The 20,179-nt window shown below is 46.3% G+C and overlaps 1 protein-coding gene across 2 annotated transcripts in view; it reads right to left on the bottom strand.

The window, feature by feature from the left end:
• The window catches only part of SLC12A8 (solute carrier family 12 member 8), a 147,553-nt gene that overhangs the window by 51,265 nt on the left and 76,109 nt on the right, over nucleotides 1-20,179 (bottom strand). For both annotated transcript variants that reach the window (XM_043875234.1, XM_043875235.1), the window contains exon 6: nucleotides 13,487-13,600. In XM_043875234.1, coding sequence (XP_043731169.1) covers nucleotides 13,487-13,600 — 114 coding nt within the window. The remainder of the gene's footprint in view (nucleotides 1-13,486; nucleotides 13,601-20,179) is intronic.

Genomic DNA, 20,179 nt, shown 5'->3' with positions numbered 1-20,179 from the left:
GAAGAATGGAGACCCCAATAGGAATGCCTCTGGATAAGAACTGGATTCAACACAAAGGACACTATGAATTATTTTAAAGACTTGCCAACTGCATATTTTGGCAACAAGAGAAAATACTTATTGAAACTTGAGGAGAAGCAAATAAGAAAGCCAACATGTAAATATGAAGGAAACTAAAATAGGACATGACTTTAAAAAACTAATAAAAAAAAAGTCTTAAAGTTAATCCATTTGGCCATTATGTTAGGAACATTCTCCCCTAAATGACACAAGGGCCATGTCAGATGCAGCCAAGGAAGTGGAATTCTAGCCCATCACTTTGGTCTTCAGGGAACCGCAACTACATGGTCATAGTCATAGACATAGCCAGCCCAGAGGACTTAACTTTAGCCGCAAAGTAGAATACAAATAATATCTACCTTGACAAAGTAACAGTAAAGCTATAGCTAACAGCTAATAAGAAATGAAAAGAGAAAAGAAAACTAGAAAGAGGAAAGGGACTCATATTTTTGTTGTAGTAGTGTGGGAAACAAAAGTCCCAGGATCTTCACTCAGGACTGGCTGAATGTTACAAGCTTCAGTTAGTTTAATAAGAAAACCTGAAATGTGAGTCAGCCATTAAATTTGTTAGGTCAATAAGGAAATGGCCAGCAAATATTTATATACAAGCTGCAATAAATTTAAAGTTAATGCTAGAATTTATTCTGTATTTTGTCATCATAAAGGGGAGTTTCTAAGTGTTTGCTAAGAGGAGCAAAGAAATTTCCAAGAATATTGAACAGCTTGTCTTTGAAGTTCAAAAACCGGTTGACTTGTAACCTAAAGGCAAAAAAGAAAAAAACTTTTTTAATAGAGAGAGAGAGGGTGTATGTGTGTGTGTGTGTGTATGTGTGAAACTGTGTTTGTTCACTGCAAGTTGTAAATTACAGCTTTCATGAGATTTTCCTCTTTACCTGCTAGTCATCAACTTGTCATAGCTTCCCTGATATTGCTCTAAAACACAAATATAAAAGGATTATTCAGAATCCCTTAAAATCGGGGATTCCTTTAAGATAACTAAAACATTCCTTGTAAAAATACTTTACACATGAAATAAATATGACCCTAATATATTACTCTTAAAACACAACACAGAATATTAATTGTCCACACCAACAATAAGCAGTGAAGAGATATAGCCTAGGATGGATAACAGAGACTTAAACATATTATTTAAAGTTATAAAAACAATTAAAAAAATAACTAAAAATTAAAATATGACTATTAAAAATTGTTAAGTGGATAGAGGAACATGTAAGGAAGCTAAACCCTCAACATTTCTTACCATGGAGTCAATAAATTACACGTGACTTTGATTATCAAGTTATACATATAAGCATGTAGATGTAGGCTAAGTCACTTCAGTTGTGTCCAACTCTTTCAGACCCTCTGGGCCATAACCCACCAGGTCCTCTGTCAATGGGATTCTTCAGGCAAGAACATGGGAGCAGGTTGTCATGCCTTCCTCCAGGCGATCTTTCCAACTCAGGGATCCAACCCACATCACCTGCAGATCCCTCACTGCAGGTGGGATTCTTTAGCCATGGATTCTTTACCACTGAGCCACCAGGGAAGCTCAGATATAGGCATATTGCTTGGTAATGCAGTTAGCTCCTGAAGTACTAAAAATGACTAAAAATGGTTGCCCCTATAGAGGGGTTCTTGGGTGGTAAGATTAGAGGAGGAGAGAGGGTGGGTTGAGAGACTATTGCTTTATGTTACAAGAACCTCTGCACTATTTTTTTTTTTAATCACATACAGGTTTTATTTGGATCAAGAAAGCAAGGCCAAGGACCTGCCTATACTCTGACCACAGCTCGTGGGACCATATCCTGTCACCGAGCCTTTGCTCAAGGGCTTGGGCTGGCTGCTAAAAGAGTCTGACAGCCAAGGCCAGCCCTGGCCAGATCTCCACGTCTACCTGATACTCAGGGCCCACTAACTTCGTCCATTAACACCATCTCTTTCTGAATCTCCCAACTTCTGAACCTCTGCCAAGGTTCTCACCTGTCACCAGGTTTACCGGCGTCTTACCTACCTGGCTTCCTACCTTTGGCAATGACTTTATTCTGCCCCCAAGCCCCTGGCAATTCTATGCCCATTCATTCAGCTTTGCAAGTATGCAAGCTTTGCATACTGCTAGGTATTCTTTGCCGTTTTCATACCTCCTCTAGTTTGTCATGTCGTTCTGTATGCCTTCCTTCAGATCATTTACAAAAGTTAAGAAATAAGGAGCCACAAGAACTCCCTTGCCATAGGCGCTTCTGTCTAGGAAAGTGATTGATTAATTCTAATGGCTTCCTGCTTCCAAAAAGGTTCTGTATTCATAACAAATGCCCTTTTCTTCTCTCTCCACAATCCCTTGCACAGTGATGACCCTGCCTTTAATTAGAGGTCCCAGTAGCTGGCCTGGTATGAGGCATGTGGGAATCCTGGTCAGTGGGAGCAGAAACAGCTGACACTGAGACAGGCCACCCTCAGGAACGGACCAGACCCAGACAGCCAGGAAGTGGGCTTTTGAGACAAAACAGGCAAGCCAGAAAATAGGCAGTCAGTACCGTGAACACAAAACTCCAGAGACAAGGAAATGGCAGTAACTTGCACTCCAGACAGGAAGCCTCGGGGTGACTCCCCTGTGTGTTCCAGGCACACCTGTTAGATTGGTTTGCACACTGTTACTCGTGCCCTTGCACGACTATATAATTCTTGAGCAGATGATCTCTAGTTCTGGTGGACTATAAATGTCTTGCTTACCAGTTAGATCCAGAAAAGTTATTTTGATTTCATATTTTTTCACCCATGCTTATCAGGTATTATAGAGATTCCCTAGTTACCTTTCTTTCTGCTTCTGCTACAATTTAAAAGTATTATTAATGTTAGAACTAGATTTAGGGGAGAAATAGTAGAATAGGTATTATTTCTCAGCGATATTTACAAATAATTCCCCCCCCTAAAAAAAGGTTCCATAGTTTAAAAAGATAACAGTAGGAAAAACCTTGATTAAACAATATTAGAGAGATTCTTACTGCTGGACTTACTATACAACATTCTAATTTTCATTGTCCATTTCTAAGAAGAGAAATGCAGCACACACTATTTCCCAAAACTTATTTGACATTCAACATTTTTAAAAAATGAAACATTTTAATCATTGGAAAACACCAAGTGTCCATTTTGTAATTCCTATTTGATCTTTATACTCTTTTTGGCAGGCTTCCTAAAAATCTTTAAAGTGGCTATTTAGAATCAACAATTCTTAAAGCTGGAAGGTATCTTAGAGATTATCGACTCTGGCCTTTTATTTCACAGATGAGGAAACTGAGGCCCCAAGAGGGGAAGCAATTTTGATCATGTTTTCAAGCTAGCTGCTTGCAGAACCAGCAGAATTCATTTTGAAGTTTCCTTAATTCAAGTCATGTTATTTCCTCCACATCACACAGTCTCTCCATTTCTTCCTAACACCCATGCTCTTTTTGGATTTTTCTTTTTAAAACAGAGTAATGGCATGATTAATTTGAGGCTACCGCCCCCACAAGAGTGCTGAACTTAGTTGTAATCAGCACTACTTATAATCAGTTATAATCAGCACCACACATTGGTTTTCCTACAGCAATTTCCGTCACCAGTTCTGAATCACTAGTCTGTCCTGGTCCAGGGCATTTCCCCTCCTCGTTGGTCTTAAGCTGCCAGTTCCAGGAAACAATTAATTTGCTTTACCCCAAACCACGTCCTTGCCCTATATCAGGATGATGATACGGGCTACGTCTTGTGACCATGTGACTTAAGTAACAGGTTCCTTCATACGGGTAAAGCCTTCTGACTTGGTCTTCCATCCTAGTCCTAAGGCCTTTTACATCTCTTCACTGGCTCAGCTTTCACATGTGAGAGTGATGGTGAGGAGGTTAAACCTCCAGCACCATCCAGACCTTTCTGGGCACGGCCATTAACCTCACAGTCTGGTTGTGTGGCACCAGGTGAACTGGGGGTTGGCTTGGCACCCTGGCTCAAATGTCTGTGACAACAGACGTGGATGGTCAGGAGAGGAACTGATCCTTTAAACATCTCTAAAATCAGCTATTGATAAAAATAACCAGGATAAATGTCAATTAACCACTTACCAGCATCTGCAAGATAGTGGCCCTCTGCCTTTTCTTGCTGCCCCCTTCATCAACCATAGGGCACAGAGATCAAAGTCTTCACCTCTTGCCTGTTATCTTAATCCCACTCCCACCCTATTTTCTTTTTTGATCCTGAAAATGAGAAGTCTTAAGGAAAAAAAAAGCTTCCCCAATGGCTCAATGGGTAAAGAATTCACCTGGAATGCAGGGACACAGGAGGAGCAGGTTTGATCCTGGGGTCGGTATAGTCAAAGTTATAGTTTTTCTAGTAGTCATGTATGGATATGAAAGTTGGACCATAAAGTACATGGAGCCCTGAAGAATTTATGCTTTCAAATTGTAGTGCTGGAGAAGCCTCTTAAGAGTCCCTTGGGCAGCAAGGAGATCAAATCAATCAGTCCTAAAGGAAATCAACCCTGAAGGGGCCTGATGTTGAAGCTCCAATACTTTAGCCACTTGATGTGAAGAGCTGACACATTGGAAAAGACCCTGATGCTGGGAAACATTGAAGGCAGGAGGAGAAGGGAGCAACAGAGAACAAGGTTGGATGGTATCACTGACTCAATGGACATGAGTTTGAGAAAACTCCGGGAGATGGTGAAGGAAGCTTGGAGTGCTTCAGTCCATGGAGTCACAGTCGGACATGACATAGTGACTGACAACAAGGAAACAATGAAAAAAAAAGCCTGGGGATGCTTCCAGGTCAAGCATCCGCCTACAATGCGGGAGACCGGGGTTCGATCCCTGCATTGGGAAGATCCCCTGGAGAAGGAAATGGCAACCCACTCCAGTACTCTTGCCTGGAAAATCCCATGTACGGAGGAGCCTGGTAGGCTACAGTCGCTGGGGTCGCAAAGAGTCGGACATGACTGAGCGACTTCACTTTTCCCTGTGGTCCAGTGGTTAAGAATCTGCCTGTCAATGCATGGGACTTGGGTTTGATCCCTAGTCCCGGAAGATCCCACATGCCACAGGGCAATGAAGCCTGTGTACCACAACTACTGAGCCAGCGCTCTAGTAGAGCCCTCGAGCTGCAGCTACTGAGCCCACATGTCCTAGAGTCCATGCTCTACAACAAGAGAGGCCACCACAGCGAGAAGCCTGTGCACCACAATGAAGGATAGCCCCCACTTGCCAAAACTAGAGAAAGCCTGCACACAGCAACAAAGACCCAGCGCAGTCAAAAATAAATAAATAAATAAATAATTTTTTTTAAAGAAAAATACCTAATCATTTCCTAGACTTTCCTGGTTTCTGTTGGTTGGTCATTAAAGAACTACTCACTCTTACTTAAGGAACTTCCAAGCTTCCACCTGGGAGCTTCTCTATCCAAATCTGTGACCTCAGAAACCTTCAATTTTCCGTTTCCATTTAGAGATTGTTTCTCTGTTGCCTTTTGTTTCTTTTTTTAAGTTCATAAATTTATTATTTTTCTTCTTCATTAAAGTAGAACATCCACGCACTAAAGTGACTTAATCTTATCTTCCGTGTTTTGTTGTTTGAAGGTAATGCAGCTCTGAGCCTCGGTCTCCCCATTTGCAAATGGGGATAAGATTATGTACCTTGCAGGACTGTTGTAAAGCTAGAAAGAACATCTATAAGGCACCTAGCATGGTGCCTGGCAACTATTAGGTGCTAAATAAATGTCCACGTGGGGGTTGAGGGTGGGATAAACTGGGAGATTAGGACTGACATATACACATGATTATCTATAAAATAGATAACTAATAAGAACCTGCTGTATAGCACAGGGAACTCTACTCAATGGTCTATATGGGGAAAGAATCTAAAAAAAACAGAGTGGATATATGTATATATGTATATGTATAACTGATGCACTTTGCTGTATACCTGTAATTCACACAACATTGTACATCAACTACACTACAATAAAAAAAATTTTTTTGAATGTCCATTTGGGGAAGATGGGCTCCCTTCCTCACTCAGAACTCCCCTGGGTTCCTAAGCACTCTAGCTGCCCCTCCTTACCTTTCACCTGATTGTCAAAGCCCCACTGCTTCCCCACACCTGGCTGATTGGTTTGTTTAGCTGTTAAGGTAGGAATCTTTCATCCCCTCTTCACTCTATTCTTAGGCAGAACTAGTCAGTACTCCACCCTCGCAATGCCTTAGAGATGCTGCTGAGACAGACTGTGTCGAATAATGGGACATTCAAACCCTGGGATTCCAGCACAATTTGTTGACTTCCGGGTCGAGGACAGCTCCAAACAAACGTATGTCCTCTTTTCCAGCATCCTTGCCAAAGCACGTGGGAAGCAATGGGGTTCACCATTTTTTGTTGGGTGACCTTGGGAAATCACCTCTTGTGTCATTGTTTCCTCATGTGTAAGATGGATTAATAATAGAACCCATGGAAGGATACAGGTTCCAAGTGGCCTAAAACTTTTTAAAAATACAAAATTGTGAATATGAAATTAGGAGTGGAACTTTAGAAAGAGGTCATTCAACCAAGGGACCCTGAAAACCCAGGCTTCATTAGCTTGATGGTAAATCTGCATCTGATAGAAGCACTGGCATCATGATGAGGTTTAAATGAAAGACTATGAAGTGTTCAGCACAGTGCCTGATGTTGTAGGCTATTGTAATGATAATTGTTATAGATACTGTACTAATTTGATAAAATCATAAATTCTATAAATGAAATTACAAAAATAAACATACATAATAATTATAAAGCTCCCTTCTCTTCTGTTCCTGCTCACAGGCCCATCAGAATGCAGTGGGGTGAGTCCCATCCTCAGACTGTCCTTCCTCAGGCTCTCTGTTCCTTAAAACAAGACCTCATTCTGGTCCAGCAGGTCCTTGTTCTCTCACTCACAAGAACACATAACTTAGGAGGAGGCCTGGGGATACATTGGGAGAGAAGGAATGTAGAGGCAGGCTGAAGGCAAAGCCAGCATGGATGCCTAGAGCTGAGGGTCCCAGAGACAGCCAGCCAATCCAGAAGAGCCCAGAAGATTCCAGAACTTCTCAGAGTGTGTGTATGTGTGCAGGGTTGGGGGAGATAGGATCAGGTCCAGGGAGGCCAAAGGACATCACAGAAATAGCAGGGCTCCTGACCACAAAGGTAAGCGTGGACATTCTGGTAAAGGCTGCTGGTTTCCCCCATACATTTTGATGCTGGGTGTGGTCAACCACAAGAGGCCCTTATCCCTTCCAGCAGGAGTTTGAAATCTGGGGACAAGGGTTACACAACTTCCACAATGGTATTAATCCCAGTGAATTTCCATTTTCTAGTTCCTCCATGTATTGTGGTAGGTAAGCGTGGACATTCTGGTAAAGGCTGCTGGTTTCCCCCATACATTTTGATGCTGGGTGTGGTCAACCACAAGAGGCCCTTATCCCTTCCAGCAGGAGTTTGAAATCTGGGGACAAGGGTTACACAACTTCCACAATGGTATTAATCCCAGTGAATTTCCATTTTCTAGTTCCTCCATGTATTGTGGTCCCAGATTCCCAGAGTGGCTATGTGTGTGTAGGAATACCTATAGGGAGAGATTGTTTTTTCAGAGAAAGTTTGGTGGTATAGCTCAGAGAAGGAAAGTGCTTTGGGAAACTAAATGCAGAGTCTATTCCAAGGTCCCAGCCCCACCCTGCAGCCACCACCACAGGGTGTGGTGGAGTGCAGCTAGGAGGACTGACAGAAGACCTTGCTTCCTAAATCCAGAGGAGCCACTGAAACCTGGGCTTCAGCTATTCTCCCCAGGAAGTCTCCCACCCCCAGGGTAAAATCTCTAGAGTAACCTAAATAACATGTCACTGGTCAGAGATGAGGACGCAGGGTCAGGGGACTGAAAGTGTCTGTTCTTCCAAACTCCTCTCCCCTCTCACAGCCTGGAGGTTCTCTTGTTCCAGGAGAGGATGGCGTTGGAGGGAGCCCCAGCCATGACTCACTCAGAGCTAATCCTTGGCAAATCCGTCACCATGGAAACTGCCAATCATCCATGCTTTTCATAGCTTAATGGAACATCTGCCAGGGGAAAGCCAAGGGATACAAATTGCCTGTCCTGTCTACTGTGTTTACACTGGGGCCCCTGGAAAACAGAGATAGCCAGGAGAGGCAACCCTTTACAGAGGGATGGTGGCCCAGCTCTGTTGCAGGTGGGTACCCCTTCCAGGGCTCGAAAGTGGGCTCTTGTCTTAACACTCAGAAAAGAACTGTCAGAGGCGACACGTGCTGACAAAGCAAGAGACTTCACTGGGAACGGGTGCCTAGGTGGAGAGCAGGAGGGCCAGGGAACCCAAGAGACCTGCTCTGCCATGTGATTCTCAGTCTTGGATTTTATGGTGATGGGATTAGTTTCTGGGCTGTCTCTGGCCAATCATTCTGACTCAGGGCCCTTCCTGGTGGTGCACACATTGCTCAGAAAAGATGGATTCTAACAAGGAGGATTCTGGGAGGTCAGTGGGACATGAGTATCTGCTTTTGATCTTTCCCAAATTCTACTGGTTGTTGGTGGTTTTTTAGTTCCGTATTCCTTACCGGGACCTCCTGTTGTAAAATAACTCACAGGAATGGTTACTATGGTGCCTGATGAGAGTAGGCAGTTTCAGTCAGTGTGTTTCTCCTCACAACTCTGGTCACTAATTAGCTGGGTGACCTTCCGCAACCCTTCATAAACTCCTCTGTGCTCATTTCCCAGATCAGTGATTCTCAGCTTGGTTGGGCCCAGACAGGGGTGTGGAGGGTGGGGATGGGGCCGGGGGTGTCAGGGAGGCAGAAAAGCACATCCCTTAAGAGGCGTGGGGTAAAAGAGGCCTGTGTAGACAGTTTGTTCAATATTATAATTTTATATTTGGAATATTACCAAACAATACCTTCATAATTTAAGCCACAGAAAATAAAGAAGCTTGGCTAATCTTCTTAGGTAGAATCTTTCTCAAAGAAAGGACCAAGATACTCCTTCTGGTCCAGGGAGGCACAGAATTTCCAGTGTAATAAGGTTTTCAGTATGATTAACAAAAACGAACATGGATTAAAAGATAAAAAGTTGAGAGTCGCTGGACTGGCTGATCTCAAATGGTAGTCCAGCTCAAATTCTGGGCTCCTGGGTGGTATCTTCCAACCTCAGGCCACTGCTGATTCCTTACTGAAGGGTGAAGCACCAGAGGGAAGGCTCATCATCCCAGGCCCTTCACTCAGGCCAGGCATTCCCTCTTTTACAAGATGCAAGGCCTGCAAATAAAAGGGAGGGAAGCCATGGGAGAAGCTGGGAGGGGACCTGCTAGGGTCACGCACATGAGGCAACATTCTGGTGGTACTGCCTGCCTCAAAGGACCACGACCTTGCTTCAGCTGGAACTGCTAACCTGGCACCTGCAAGCAAGGATTTGACCTGGCATCAGGACTCCCTGCCAGAACCAAGGAAGCAAACGCTCAGGTGGGAAGCCTCTTGAATGTGTGGGGGAGAAGCAAGGTGTGGGGGAATGGGGAGTAGAAGGGGCTAGAAAATATTTTCAGATGTTAATGTTAAAAATTTTCAAAAATTTTCTTCTTTGTGCATTTCATTCCCTCCCCCTTTCCTTTTCTGTCCATTCAAAAGGAACGTGACCTTTATTTTATTGTCTTGGAGGAAATATGTAGCAGGGAAGAAGCAGACTTTTCACATTGTTTTGGGCTCTGTTTCTCAAAAGGCTGGGCCCTTAGGAGATTTTAGAGGGTCTAGGAGAGTTGGACTGTGAGGAAAGCTGAGTGCTGAAAAACTGATGCTTTTGAACTATGGTGTTGGAGAAGACTCTTGAGAGTCCTTTGGACTGCAAGGAGATCCAACCAGTCCATCCTAAAGGAGATCAGTCCTGGGTGTTCATTGGAAGGACTGATGCTGAAGCTGAAACTCCAGTACTTTGGCCACCTCATGCGAAGAGTTGACTCATTGGAAAAGACCCTGATGCTGGGAGGGATTGGGGGCAGGAGGAGAAGGGGACGACAGAGGTCAAGATGGCTGGATGGCATCACTGACTCGATGGGCATGAGTTTGAGTAAACTCCAGGAGTTGGTGATGGACAGGGAGGCCTGGCGTGCTGCAATTCATGGGGTTGCAAAGAGTCAGACACGACTGAGCGACTGACCTGAACTGAACTGAACTGAGGAGGTCTGCAGAGTGACTGGGGAGAGTGTGGTGGGGACAAAACCTACTTGCTACATTGTTTGTAAGGCCCAGTGCAAAAAAAAATGTAGGGTCCCTTGTTCAAAAATTATTAAGAATTTTAGCAACAGCAAAGCATTAAACCAAGTGTGGGGTCCTTCTGAGCTTACCACCAAGTGTGAATGCATAAATTCATGCTCACGAAGCTGGCCCTGGACAGCAATGTCCCCCGTATTAGAACAGAAGATTGTCCCTCACGCTGGGGCAGGAAGAGAAAGGCCCACAGGATTTGAACAATGGGACCTGAGGCCTACTCCCTGGCAGCACCAGTGGGATCCAGCGAGACCTCAGGAAAGAGGGTCTGAGAGGTACACAGACTCTAGGCACGTGGTTCCCAGGTTCAACAAACTTTCCATCCCCAAAAGTGACTCAGAAGCAGCAGAGACCATAAAGCTAAAGGGATCTGCAGACAGAACTGTGGGAGGGCCTGGCTCTGAGCACAGATGATGAACAGCCAGAGCCCCTGACATGCCCTGGTACTTAGTAAGACCCTGAGACCTGACAGGGCAAGGCAGAGGCATGATGAATGACTGACATCAGTTTCCAGCCACCCTGGCAGACTAAAGGCTTAGGGTCAGAGACCAACTCTTTCCACTTCACTAAGGTGAAAGAAACGCATTGTTTCTGGCACACTTGGATTGTAGAACAGCATGCTACCTGCCATCACCAAGGCCTAGCTCCAGCCTCCTTCCTGCAACCAAACCTCAAAGTGAGGGGCGGGGGGTGTGGGAGGAAGGGTGTCAACTCGGAGTTGCCTTAGTTACTCAGCTGAGAAATGAAGCTTGGGGCAGAGTGGTCAGGTGGTAGAGACAGGGAAGCGAGAGTAAAGGCGAGTAAATTTAGGAGGTAAAATTCACAGGACTTGGAGGGGACTGGTAAGGAAGAGGCTTCCTCGATGGCTCAGTGGGTAAAGAATCTGCCTGCAATGCAGGAGACACAGGAGACATGGGTTTGATCCCTAGGTTGGGAAGATCCCCTGACGGAGGAAATGGCAACCCACTTCAGTATTCTTGCCTGGAGAATCCCATGGACAGAGCAGCCTGGCAAGAGGAAGGTGTCAGAAGTAACTTCCCATTACCAGCTTGAGCAATTGGGAGGATGAGGGTGCCATCCCTGAGATCAGGAGTGGAGGAGAAGAACCGGTTGGGGCTGATGGGATGGACTGGGTTCTGAACATGTTGAGTCTAGGACACCAAGAAAAGGTGTCATGTAGGCACTTAAATACATGATGTGAAGCTTAGAGAAGTCGGGGCTGGAGGCATAAATCTGGGAATGGCCAGCATTGTGGGTAGTCCCTGAACAATGGGCATGAATGAGATCCCAAGGGAAACAGTAGGCACAGCTTGAAGAACCCCAACATTGAATGGACAGGCATAAGAGGATGCCCCTATCAACGGGTCAGAGGAGGGTGCTACATCATAGAAGGTACGAGAAACGAAGGAGAAAGTGGAACGCAGCTGAGAGGTCAAATGCACTGAGAAATTTTAAGTACCCACTGAACTGAGTGGAAGCCACTGATGACTTTGGAAAGAACCATTTCACTGGAGAGACAGGCCTGGAATTCCAAAAGGAGAGAGTGGACGAGTAGAGCAGGAGGCGGGAAAGAGGTTGGGAGAGCAGAGACTGTGGCTGTGCAGGGGAGAGAAAGGGGCGGGGGCCAGAGGGAGAAACGGGATTCAGGGAAGCTGTTAAATATGACTACAGTCAGTAATTTCCTCCCACATTTTAACAGCTTTACTGAGGTATAAGTAACATACAATAAGCTGCAGGTTTAAAGTGTACCAGTCTGCAAAATTTGATAAGAACACACTTGCGAATCCATCACCTCAGTGAAAAACACATTTTTTCATCCCCCAAAATTTTCTTGGCCTCCCTCCTGCTCCTTTCACCTCCACTCCTAGGTATTAACCGACCCGCTTCCTGTTGCTATAGTCTGCATTTTCTAGAATTTTATATAAATGGATTTTTAAATAATTTTATCTTTTTAAAAAGGACTTTTTTCACACAGCAGCATTATTTTGAGAGTCATCTACATCGTCACAAGTTATCAATAGTTCACTTTTTCTAATTGCTGAGTAGTTTTAGATTGTGTGGTGATACCATAATTTGTCTCTCCATTCACCTGTTGATGAGTATTTGAGTTGCTTCCAGTTTGGGACTATAACAGACTAAGTTGCTTTGAACTTTCATATACAAGTCTTTATATGGATACAAGCTTTGTTTTTCCCCCTCAATAGTAGATAACCAGGATTGGAATGGCTGGGTATGTGTTTGGTTTTTAAGAAACTGTCAAACCATTTTCCAAAAATGGTTGTCCCATTTTACGTTCCCATCAGCAATGTATGCAAGTTCCAGTTCCTCCAAATCCTTGTCCACATCTGACAGGGACAGTTTCTTAAATTTTCAACAATCTAGTAGCTTTTCCTCCCTTCTCTCTGGAGGAAGGCAGAGGGAAGAGGGAAAGGAGACAAAATCAGCTCCGGGGCATCAACACTGCCTGGATGGAGAAACGTTTTTCTGTCTGTGTTCTGGAAACAAGCCCAGTCCCTAGTAAATGGTTATTTCTTGTGGAGCATTTGGTCAACACATTAGCTTACTACCTTCTGGGCCTGGGACCCGAGCATGCAACAGGAGTTCTACTAGGACCTCAGCTGTGGAAGGCTCCTCTGCAGCCACCATGGAACGGGAAAGTGGGAGAGGAGAGACACAGTCCTTGCCCATGCGATCCTGATTCCACCCACAGCCAAAGTGGTAAGAGGATAAGAGCATTTCTCTGCCCCCTGGGAAAAGACACATGGGTGGGGCAGGGGAGGGGGAGATTAGAGACCAGTCTGCACTCACTACAAGGTGGAAGGGGCAGCTGTCCTGTTGAGGAATCCAGCCTGCTTAGCCCTAAGAAAAATATGTACCCTCTACTAACTTGGCCAAGAGGTATCAATATGTAAGTATAAGGGGTAAGGAGGATCAAATCATGTTGGGAACCTTCAGGAATTATGAACAAGTAAAGCCTCCGTCAAAATAATAGATGTGTAGTTAAAGCTAAGGCCATCTATAAAGTCAGATATATACCCTAAGAGCACATGCAGGTCCATTATGATACTGCATTTTGGGAACCAAGCATTTACTTATATCCCTAACATGATAATGAAAAAGAATGCCAGTACCTGTAGCTGCAGGGAAGAACACCCCGAAGACGGTGAAAAAGGACTCTCCAGGACTGTAATCTGGCAGAGTGTTGTTCTGTAGCAGTTCTGGTGAATATCCAATAAAACCATGATCTGAAATAATACAGAAGAAAGCAAAATGAGCCGAGTGACAAGACATAGCACAAGTTCCCTAGATTACAGTCCCAGTTTTAAATAGTAACTTTAAATAGTAAAAGGTAGGTATGATGTGGGGGGCAGGGAGAGAACACAGAAGATACTAAAAACATCTTCCTTCCCACGTCTAGGGCTTGACTTTTGTGTATCTACATCTATGGATGTAGGTAAATAAAATGACATGAAGAAGAGAATAGTCACCTCTAGGAATGGGAACTTTTTTTTTTTTTTGCTTATAGACTTCAGTATAGCTGAAATCTTTCGATGAGCATGCACTGATGTGTTTGCTTTTGATTTCAAAAATTGCATTAACTCCCTGCTCAAAAACCTTCCAATAGATTCCTATTAGCTACAGAATAAAGTCCAAACTCCTTAAGATGAGTGTGGAAGCTCCCCACAACCCGGCAATGGCCCACCGTTTCCTATTCGTGCTTTGCCTTTTCCTCTTCCCAGCAGTCATACAGACAACTCTGCCCAAGAAGCCCACTAATACCCATTCCTGTGTCCCCTGCTTCCAGACCCTTCCCCACATCTCTGAACATCAATATGGTGCTCACTCTTCAAGCCCAACCCGAACGCTGTTCTCTTTGGGCCTTACATGAACTCCTTGATCAGAATCCTCCTCCTAAGTGCCCTCCATGACCAGACTCCTTGCGGCTAGAGATCTGGTCTTAAACACCTCTGTCCCCCAGGGCCAACCACTGTGCCTGCCACACAGCAGGCAGGGTGCAAATATGGGTCACACTGAAAGAACCTTGCTCTTGGATCTTTTGCTTCCGTGCTTTCAGCCTCATGGTTCACAGACTACTTTATAGCAGGAACATCTCAGATCTGATTTCTTCAAAGCATTTTAAACATTTTTTACATTGCCTTAAATGCAGTTAAGAGGTTTCACTCCTACAGATACTGCTTTTTTGTCAAAGGGGGTCACCTTGAACAGCATCTGTGGATATGTTAGTGGGCTGTTGAATTTTAAGATACAAGTCCTGTGTCCTTGGGCTCAGGAACACACAGGATATCCAGTGTCTGTTTTTGGAGAATGAGTTGGTTTGTTCCTGCTCACTCTAGTCCACAACTCGGTCTTGATCTTTTTCCCTCTATCCCCTCTGACATGCAAGACGAGCACTTAGCCATTAGTCTCTCCATAGCTGACCCCCGGGGCTGCAGTGACAATCCCCTGCCAGCCTGTCCTCCACCACCCTCGGGGCTTAACTTCACCCTGAGCTTCCATCCAGTAAACAGTGCCGGCTCGCTGATGAGTCCAAGATCACGGGCACTTCTCATGGCTTCCAAGATTCATATCTTCATAGGAAAAATATTTTTCAAAAAAATAGTAAAATGAAAGCTCAGTGAAGCACAAGGAACCCTGGGGAGTCCAGTCAGGACTTAAAATCATTGTCAATTGCTCTCTTTCTCCTGAACCTTAGATCCCAAGGATTGTGCAGCATTTCCGAATGGTTTGGCATCTTCACAGCTGGTCCTCCCCTCATTAACAGAAAAGCAATAATAGCTAAGTTAACTTTAGTTTATCCGCTGGCTGACCCCGCTGACTAGACTTTCTGAGGAGAAAACCAGCCCAGCCTGCCTTGGAAGGAAGCTCGGCCAAACTGGATGATACACAGGTCTGAGCACATTTGAGCACGGAGCCGTGCGCTGGGCAGGCCAGCCGGAGGGTCATAAACACTTCATCAGGCTCCACTGATCTCGGCTGTCCCCAAGGCCACCCTGACATGGGCGGGTATTTGGTCACCAGGCCTGAAGGGCCTGGCCCCGGTCAGCCTGAAGGGTCAGAGGGATTTCAGGCGCCATAGATGAGTCACTGGGAAGCCTCTTCTCTTTCTCCATCATCCCACCAACGAGATCCACAGATTGAGGGGATGAGTCACTTGATTTATTCGAGGAGGCAGGGGTGGGGGCGGGGTCCTTCTCTGCAGGATGATCACAAATGCAGCTCTTACACGCTCACAAGCACACACTCACACTGACAGCTGCTGCTGACCCCAGCCCTCTCCCCTCAAGTCCAGTCCTAAATTGTTCTCAAGGAAATCTTAACTTCGACAAGAACTTTATGAACAGAGATTCTTGTCAATGAGTTATTTATAATCATGTAAGTGGGGAGTGTCTAAATGTCCAACTGAAAGGTTGAGGTATTTTAAATCCTTATAAAGACTTACTAGTGCCAAAGAAAACTATCCATGTTACATATGATATATATTAAATAAGAAACTGGATACCATTTATAGGACAAATAAAAAAAAGTTTTAATGTATATATGTAAGAAAAGCAAATATACCAAAAACTAATTGTTGTTGTCTGTATAATGCAATCATGGGCAATCTTTTTTTAGTGTTTAAAAACTTTCCATGTTGTCCGTCGTGAGCATAATCAACTTATCATCAAAAATTAATGCCTTTTGTAAAAACAAAACATCCCACAACTGAAAGCCTACTTTCTCCAGATAGCTTTTCTATAAACAAATTCATTTCTCTTTTTTCCTTTCCATTTATACTCTCCCTGTTTTTCAAAATGATACTTGCCCTGTTTTTCAAAATGATTTAAGTAGCTTATGAGAAAAACATAAGTAAGATAGGACAAGCAAAATAAGGGGCAAAAAAGAAACAGAAAGAAAAAAAAAAAGAAATTGAGCAAAAGATAGGGAGGAAACACCTACAGCCCTCAGGTCTCTGAGGTAAGATCCTGCAGTGATTTTCCTCAAGCTGGAATTCAAGGCCTAGAGAGATCATTTCTGACACAGCCCAGTCCAGCAGGGAAGGACCTTACGGCCAACATTCACACATGCCACATTCTAGTGGGTGAGAAGGAGCCCTCGGCTCACATGGTGGACCTGTCTCACTGCTTCTGCCCTTACCTTCCCGGGGCCCTTATGACTTCCACCCACTTGACAGCCCCCTACGTCATGCTCCCCAGTCCTAGCGCCACAGAAGACCTGGCCCACTGGCCTGCATCCTGACTTCCAGGGCCCCAATCTCTTTCCCACAACCCTAACCTGTGGTCCAGCTGGACCTTGAGCTTATGTGGAGCAGGTGTCCAGGACAGGCACTGATGTCTCAGAAAAATTTATACTTAAGGCATGGCCTGACGTCCTCTGGCCACATCCAGTGTTGCAGGGTTGAGTAGACACCACCTGCCATGGCCTCTCACAGTGGGTCTTGCCTCCTGATTTGCTAATTCTTCTAGTCATGGCCCCATTTGAGAATCTGATGAAAGCACATTTTGCATTCCATTGGGGGGTTCCCTGGAGGCTCTCCAAGGTTTGGCACCTTTATGCTAGGGGCTGCCTCTGTACCTGAGACTTCTGGCAGGCCCCACAGTTACCTACGATGTCCCAAGTCCCACCATGCTGTGCCTTGGGGTGAACAGAGGCCAACATTTCCTGCTGTCATCTCTGCCAGGCAAGGTGTCTGCATGTATGGGGACAGGGCAGGTCCCCCGGGACATCCTGGGACACTCCCTTCTGAACATAGTGACAAGTCATCATTTATTAACACCTCCTCTGTGCCAGTCACTGGGCACCAAGTCCTTTACAACATCATCCTTGATCCTTACAACTATCCTGCAAGATCAGAGGTAAGCAAACCAGACTCATGAAGGTGAAGAGTCTTGTCCAAGGTTACACAGCAGACCTGCCTGTATGACAGCCCTGGTCTATCCTCCAGGAGGCTGGTCTTCAGGTCCCCAGGTCCCCAACACCACCCTCCCACACAGAGGGATGCATACAGCCGAGGTTTCCTTCAACTCCGAGAGAAACACCCCCGAGGTCATGGCATCTCCCCTTCTCCACCTCTGTGGGGCCCATGGGGGTCTCCCCGTGGAATGCCACACGCACTGAGGGGTGTGTGCACAGCTGGGAAGAGGCAAAGCCCAGCCTCCACCCCGGGTCTGTCTGAAGTCAACGTTTTCCATCTACCATAGCAACTCCCTGCAATTTATCCTGAGTTGTTTCCCCAGAGGTTTCTAAGGTGAGTGTCTTCGCCTCTGTGGGCCCTTCAGAGACTCTGCTGGTAACAGGAGGGGCTCTGGTGCTCTCAGCTGGTGTCTTCCAGCTCTGCAAGGCCCAGAATGCCCAGTGCCTGCAGCTGCTGCATGTGACTATATCTGGGTTTGACCTGAACATCTGCACCTGTATCCACAGAAAAAATTCTTTGGCCCCACATGAGTTATGAGCTTTTAGGAAGAACAAAGATAGAACAGAGTGAGGAAAGAGAAAACATGACAAAAACCAGGCAAGAACAGGAGGAGGGAAGATACTTGAGGGCTGGCCTTCCCCCTTGGCACTCAGGTATCACAGCTTCCTATCACCTTAGGAAGCCCCCAGGGGGACTGTGGTTCTGCAGGGTCAAGGATCTGCTCCCAAGGACTATCACCAGACCCTGCCTACCTCGTCTGGGCCAAAGGAGCCAGCCTGAGTCACACTCTGCTACAAAGGGCAGCTCCCTCAAGCTGGGCTGCGCCCTCTGGGAAGCTGGCTTCTGGGAAACTCACCTCTGCTCCCCCACCCTCACCGCCCCTGGGGTCCACTGAAATCAGAGGAGGCAGCGGGAAATCATCCCCCGCCCCCACCGTGGGTGTCAGATGGCAACTGCTGACTAACTTCGAAAGTGAGATTTCTAAAAACGATGCTGGCACCGGGGGCCCTGCCATCCCTCTGATGAGCCCGGGCGGGGCGGGGGGCTTCCCACCCGGTTTTCTTCTTGGCTCAGGCCCCCCACCCCTTGACCAGCAAGACAGCCCTTTCCTGGGAACGACAATGGGAGAGGCCAGTCCAACCAGGAATAGAAAGAGCAGAGGAAGGGCCGGGGAGAGGAAGGCGGGAGGGGCACGCTGCCCGGATCCTGGGACATCACAGGAAGAGCAGCTCTGCAAGGAAAAGGAAAGGAGAGGCCGAGCTTCTGGGAAGGGACACTCACACCAAAACAAGGCCTGGGGGCGGGGAGGGTGCCAGAAGGCCACTGGGCCTCAGAGGATCCCAGAGGAGCCGGAAGTACAGTAGGGTGAGCAGTAAAGAAAGGTGAACGGGCGCCTTGACCAAGGCCCCGCCTCACCCTGGACACTCGCCCCTCCCAAGAGCCTCCTCCGCAGCAGAGTCCACTTGGAACCCGGGATGGTCTGCCCATTGCCCGGCATTGCCTTGATGGCTCTGGGACTCTGTCTCATGGGGACAGAGACCTGCATTTTGGGGGAGGGACAGAAAGCCTGAAATGGCTTGACAAAGACAGGTCTGTGCCAAAGAGAAAAAAGGCATGTCCAGGCCGCATCCTATCACTGAGGCTCTCACAGAGCTCCTGCCACGCAGCCCCTGCACTTACTCAGATATGGCCCAACCCCAGAAGGTCCAAAGTGGACACAGACGGGCAGTCCGGCCCAGCAAGCCCCCAGGGGCCTGGGCTGCTCATTCTGCCTCAGGGCTCTGGTGTCAGGTCTGGGAGCTGCAATGGGTGAGGCAGCCTCAGTCACGAGAGAGCAAAATGTGCCCAAACTGAGCTCAAGGAGGGTGGATCTGGGAGAAGCCTGGGCTATTCTCTCCCCCACGGGGTGGAGCATGAGGCCCTGGGCATCTCTGGGAGGAAGGGAAGAGCCATGACAGGACCAAGAAACAGGACACCTGGGCTCACGCTCAGGTTCTGCCACAGACTCACTGTGGGACTGTAGGTGAGCCCTTCTTCGAAATGCAAATGATAACTGTCCACCTGGGATGGGCACCTGGGATGTCCAGGTGGGGATGTCCACCAGGGATGAGAGTCTGCAGTCTAAATGAGCCCAGGTGATGTAGATCACACTCTCAGTAACAGGTAAACTAAATTCTTTTTCAGAACCCTTCTAATTCTGAAAGCCGCCAGTCAGAAGTCCATTCTCAAGACTCAGGGCACATCATCCAAGTGCACCACTGATTCCCAGTGGCTGATATAAAATCCCAAACTAGCTTCCAGAGCTGTCAGCGCTGCCCTCGGCCTCCCTGTTCTTGTTCACTCAGTCGTGTCCGAGTCTTTGCGACCCCATGGACTGCAGCACGCCAGGCTTCCCTGTCCTTTACCATATCCCAGAGCTTGCTCAAACTCATGTCCATTGAGTCAGTGATGCCATCCAACCATCTCATCCTCTGTTGTCCACTTCTCCTCCTGCCTTCAATCTTTCCCAGTATCAGGGTCTTTACGAATGAGTCAGTTCTTTGCATCAGGTGGCCAAAGTATAGGAGCTTCAGAATCAGTTCTTCCAATGAATATTCAGGGTTAATTTCCTTTAGGATTGACTGGTTTGATCTCCTTACAGTCTAAGGAACTCTGAACTGTCTTCTCCAACATCCCAGTTCAAAAGTATCAATTCTTCAGCACTCAGCCTTCTTTATAGTACAACTCTCACATCCATACATGACTACTGGAAAAACCATGGCTTTGATTAGACGGACCTTTGTCGGCAAAGTAATGTCTCTGCTTTTTAATTTTTTGTCTAGTTTTGTCATAGCTTTTCTTCCAAGTAGCAAAGGGTAACCTCCCTGTTACCCTTCCCCATCTCTGTGGC

Source organism: Cervus elaphus, chromosome 19 (genome assembly GCF_910594005.1).
Source record: "Cervus elaphus chromosome 19, mCerEla1.1, whole genome shotgun sequence".
Classification (NCBI taxonomy): domain Eukaryota; kingdom Metazoa; phylum Chordata; class Mammalia; order Artiodactyla; family Cervidae; genus Cervus; species Cervus elaphus.
The sequence above is the reverse complement of the archived record's forward strand: the minus strand, read 5'-3'. Positions and strand labels throughout refer to the sequence as shown.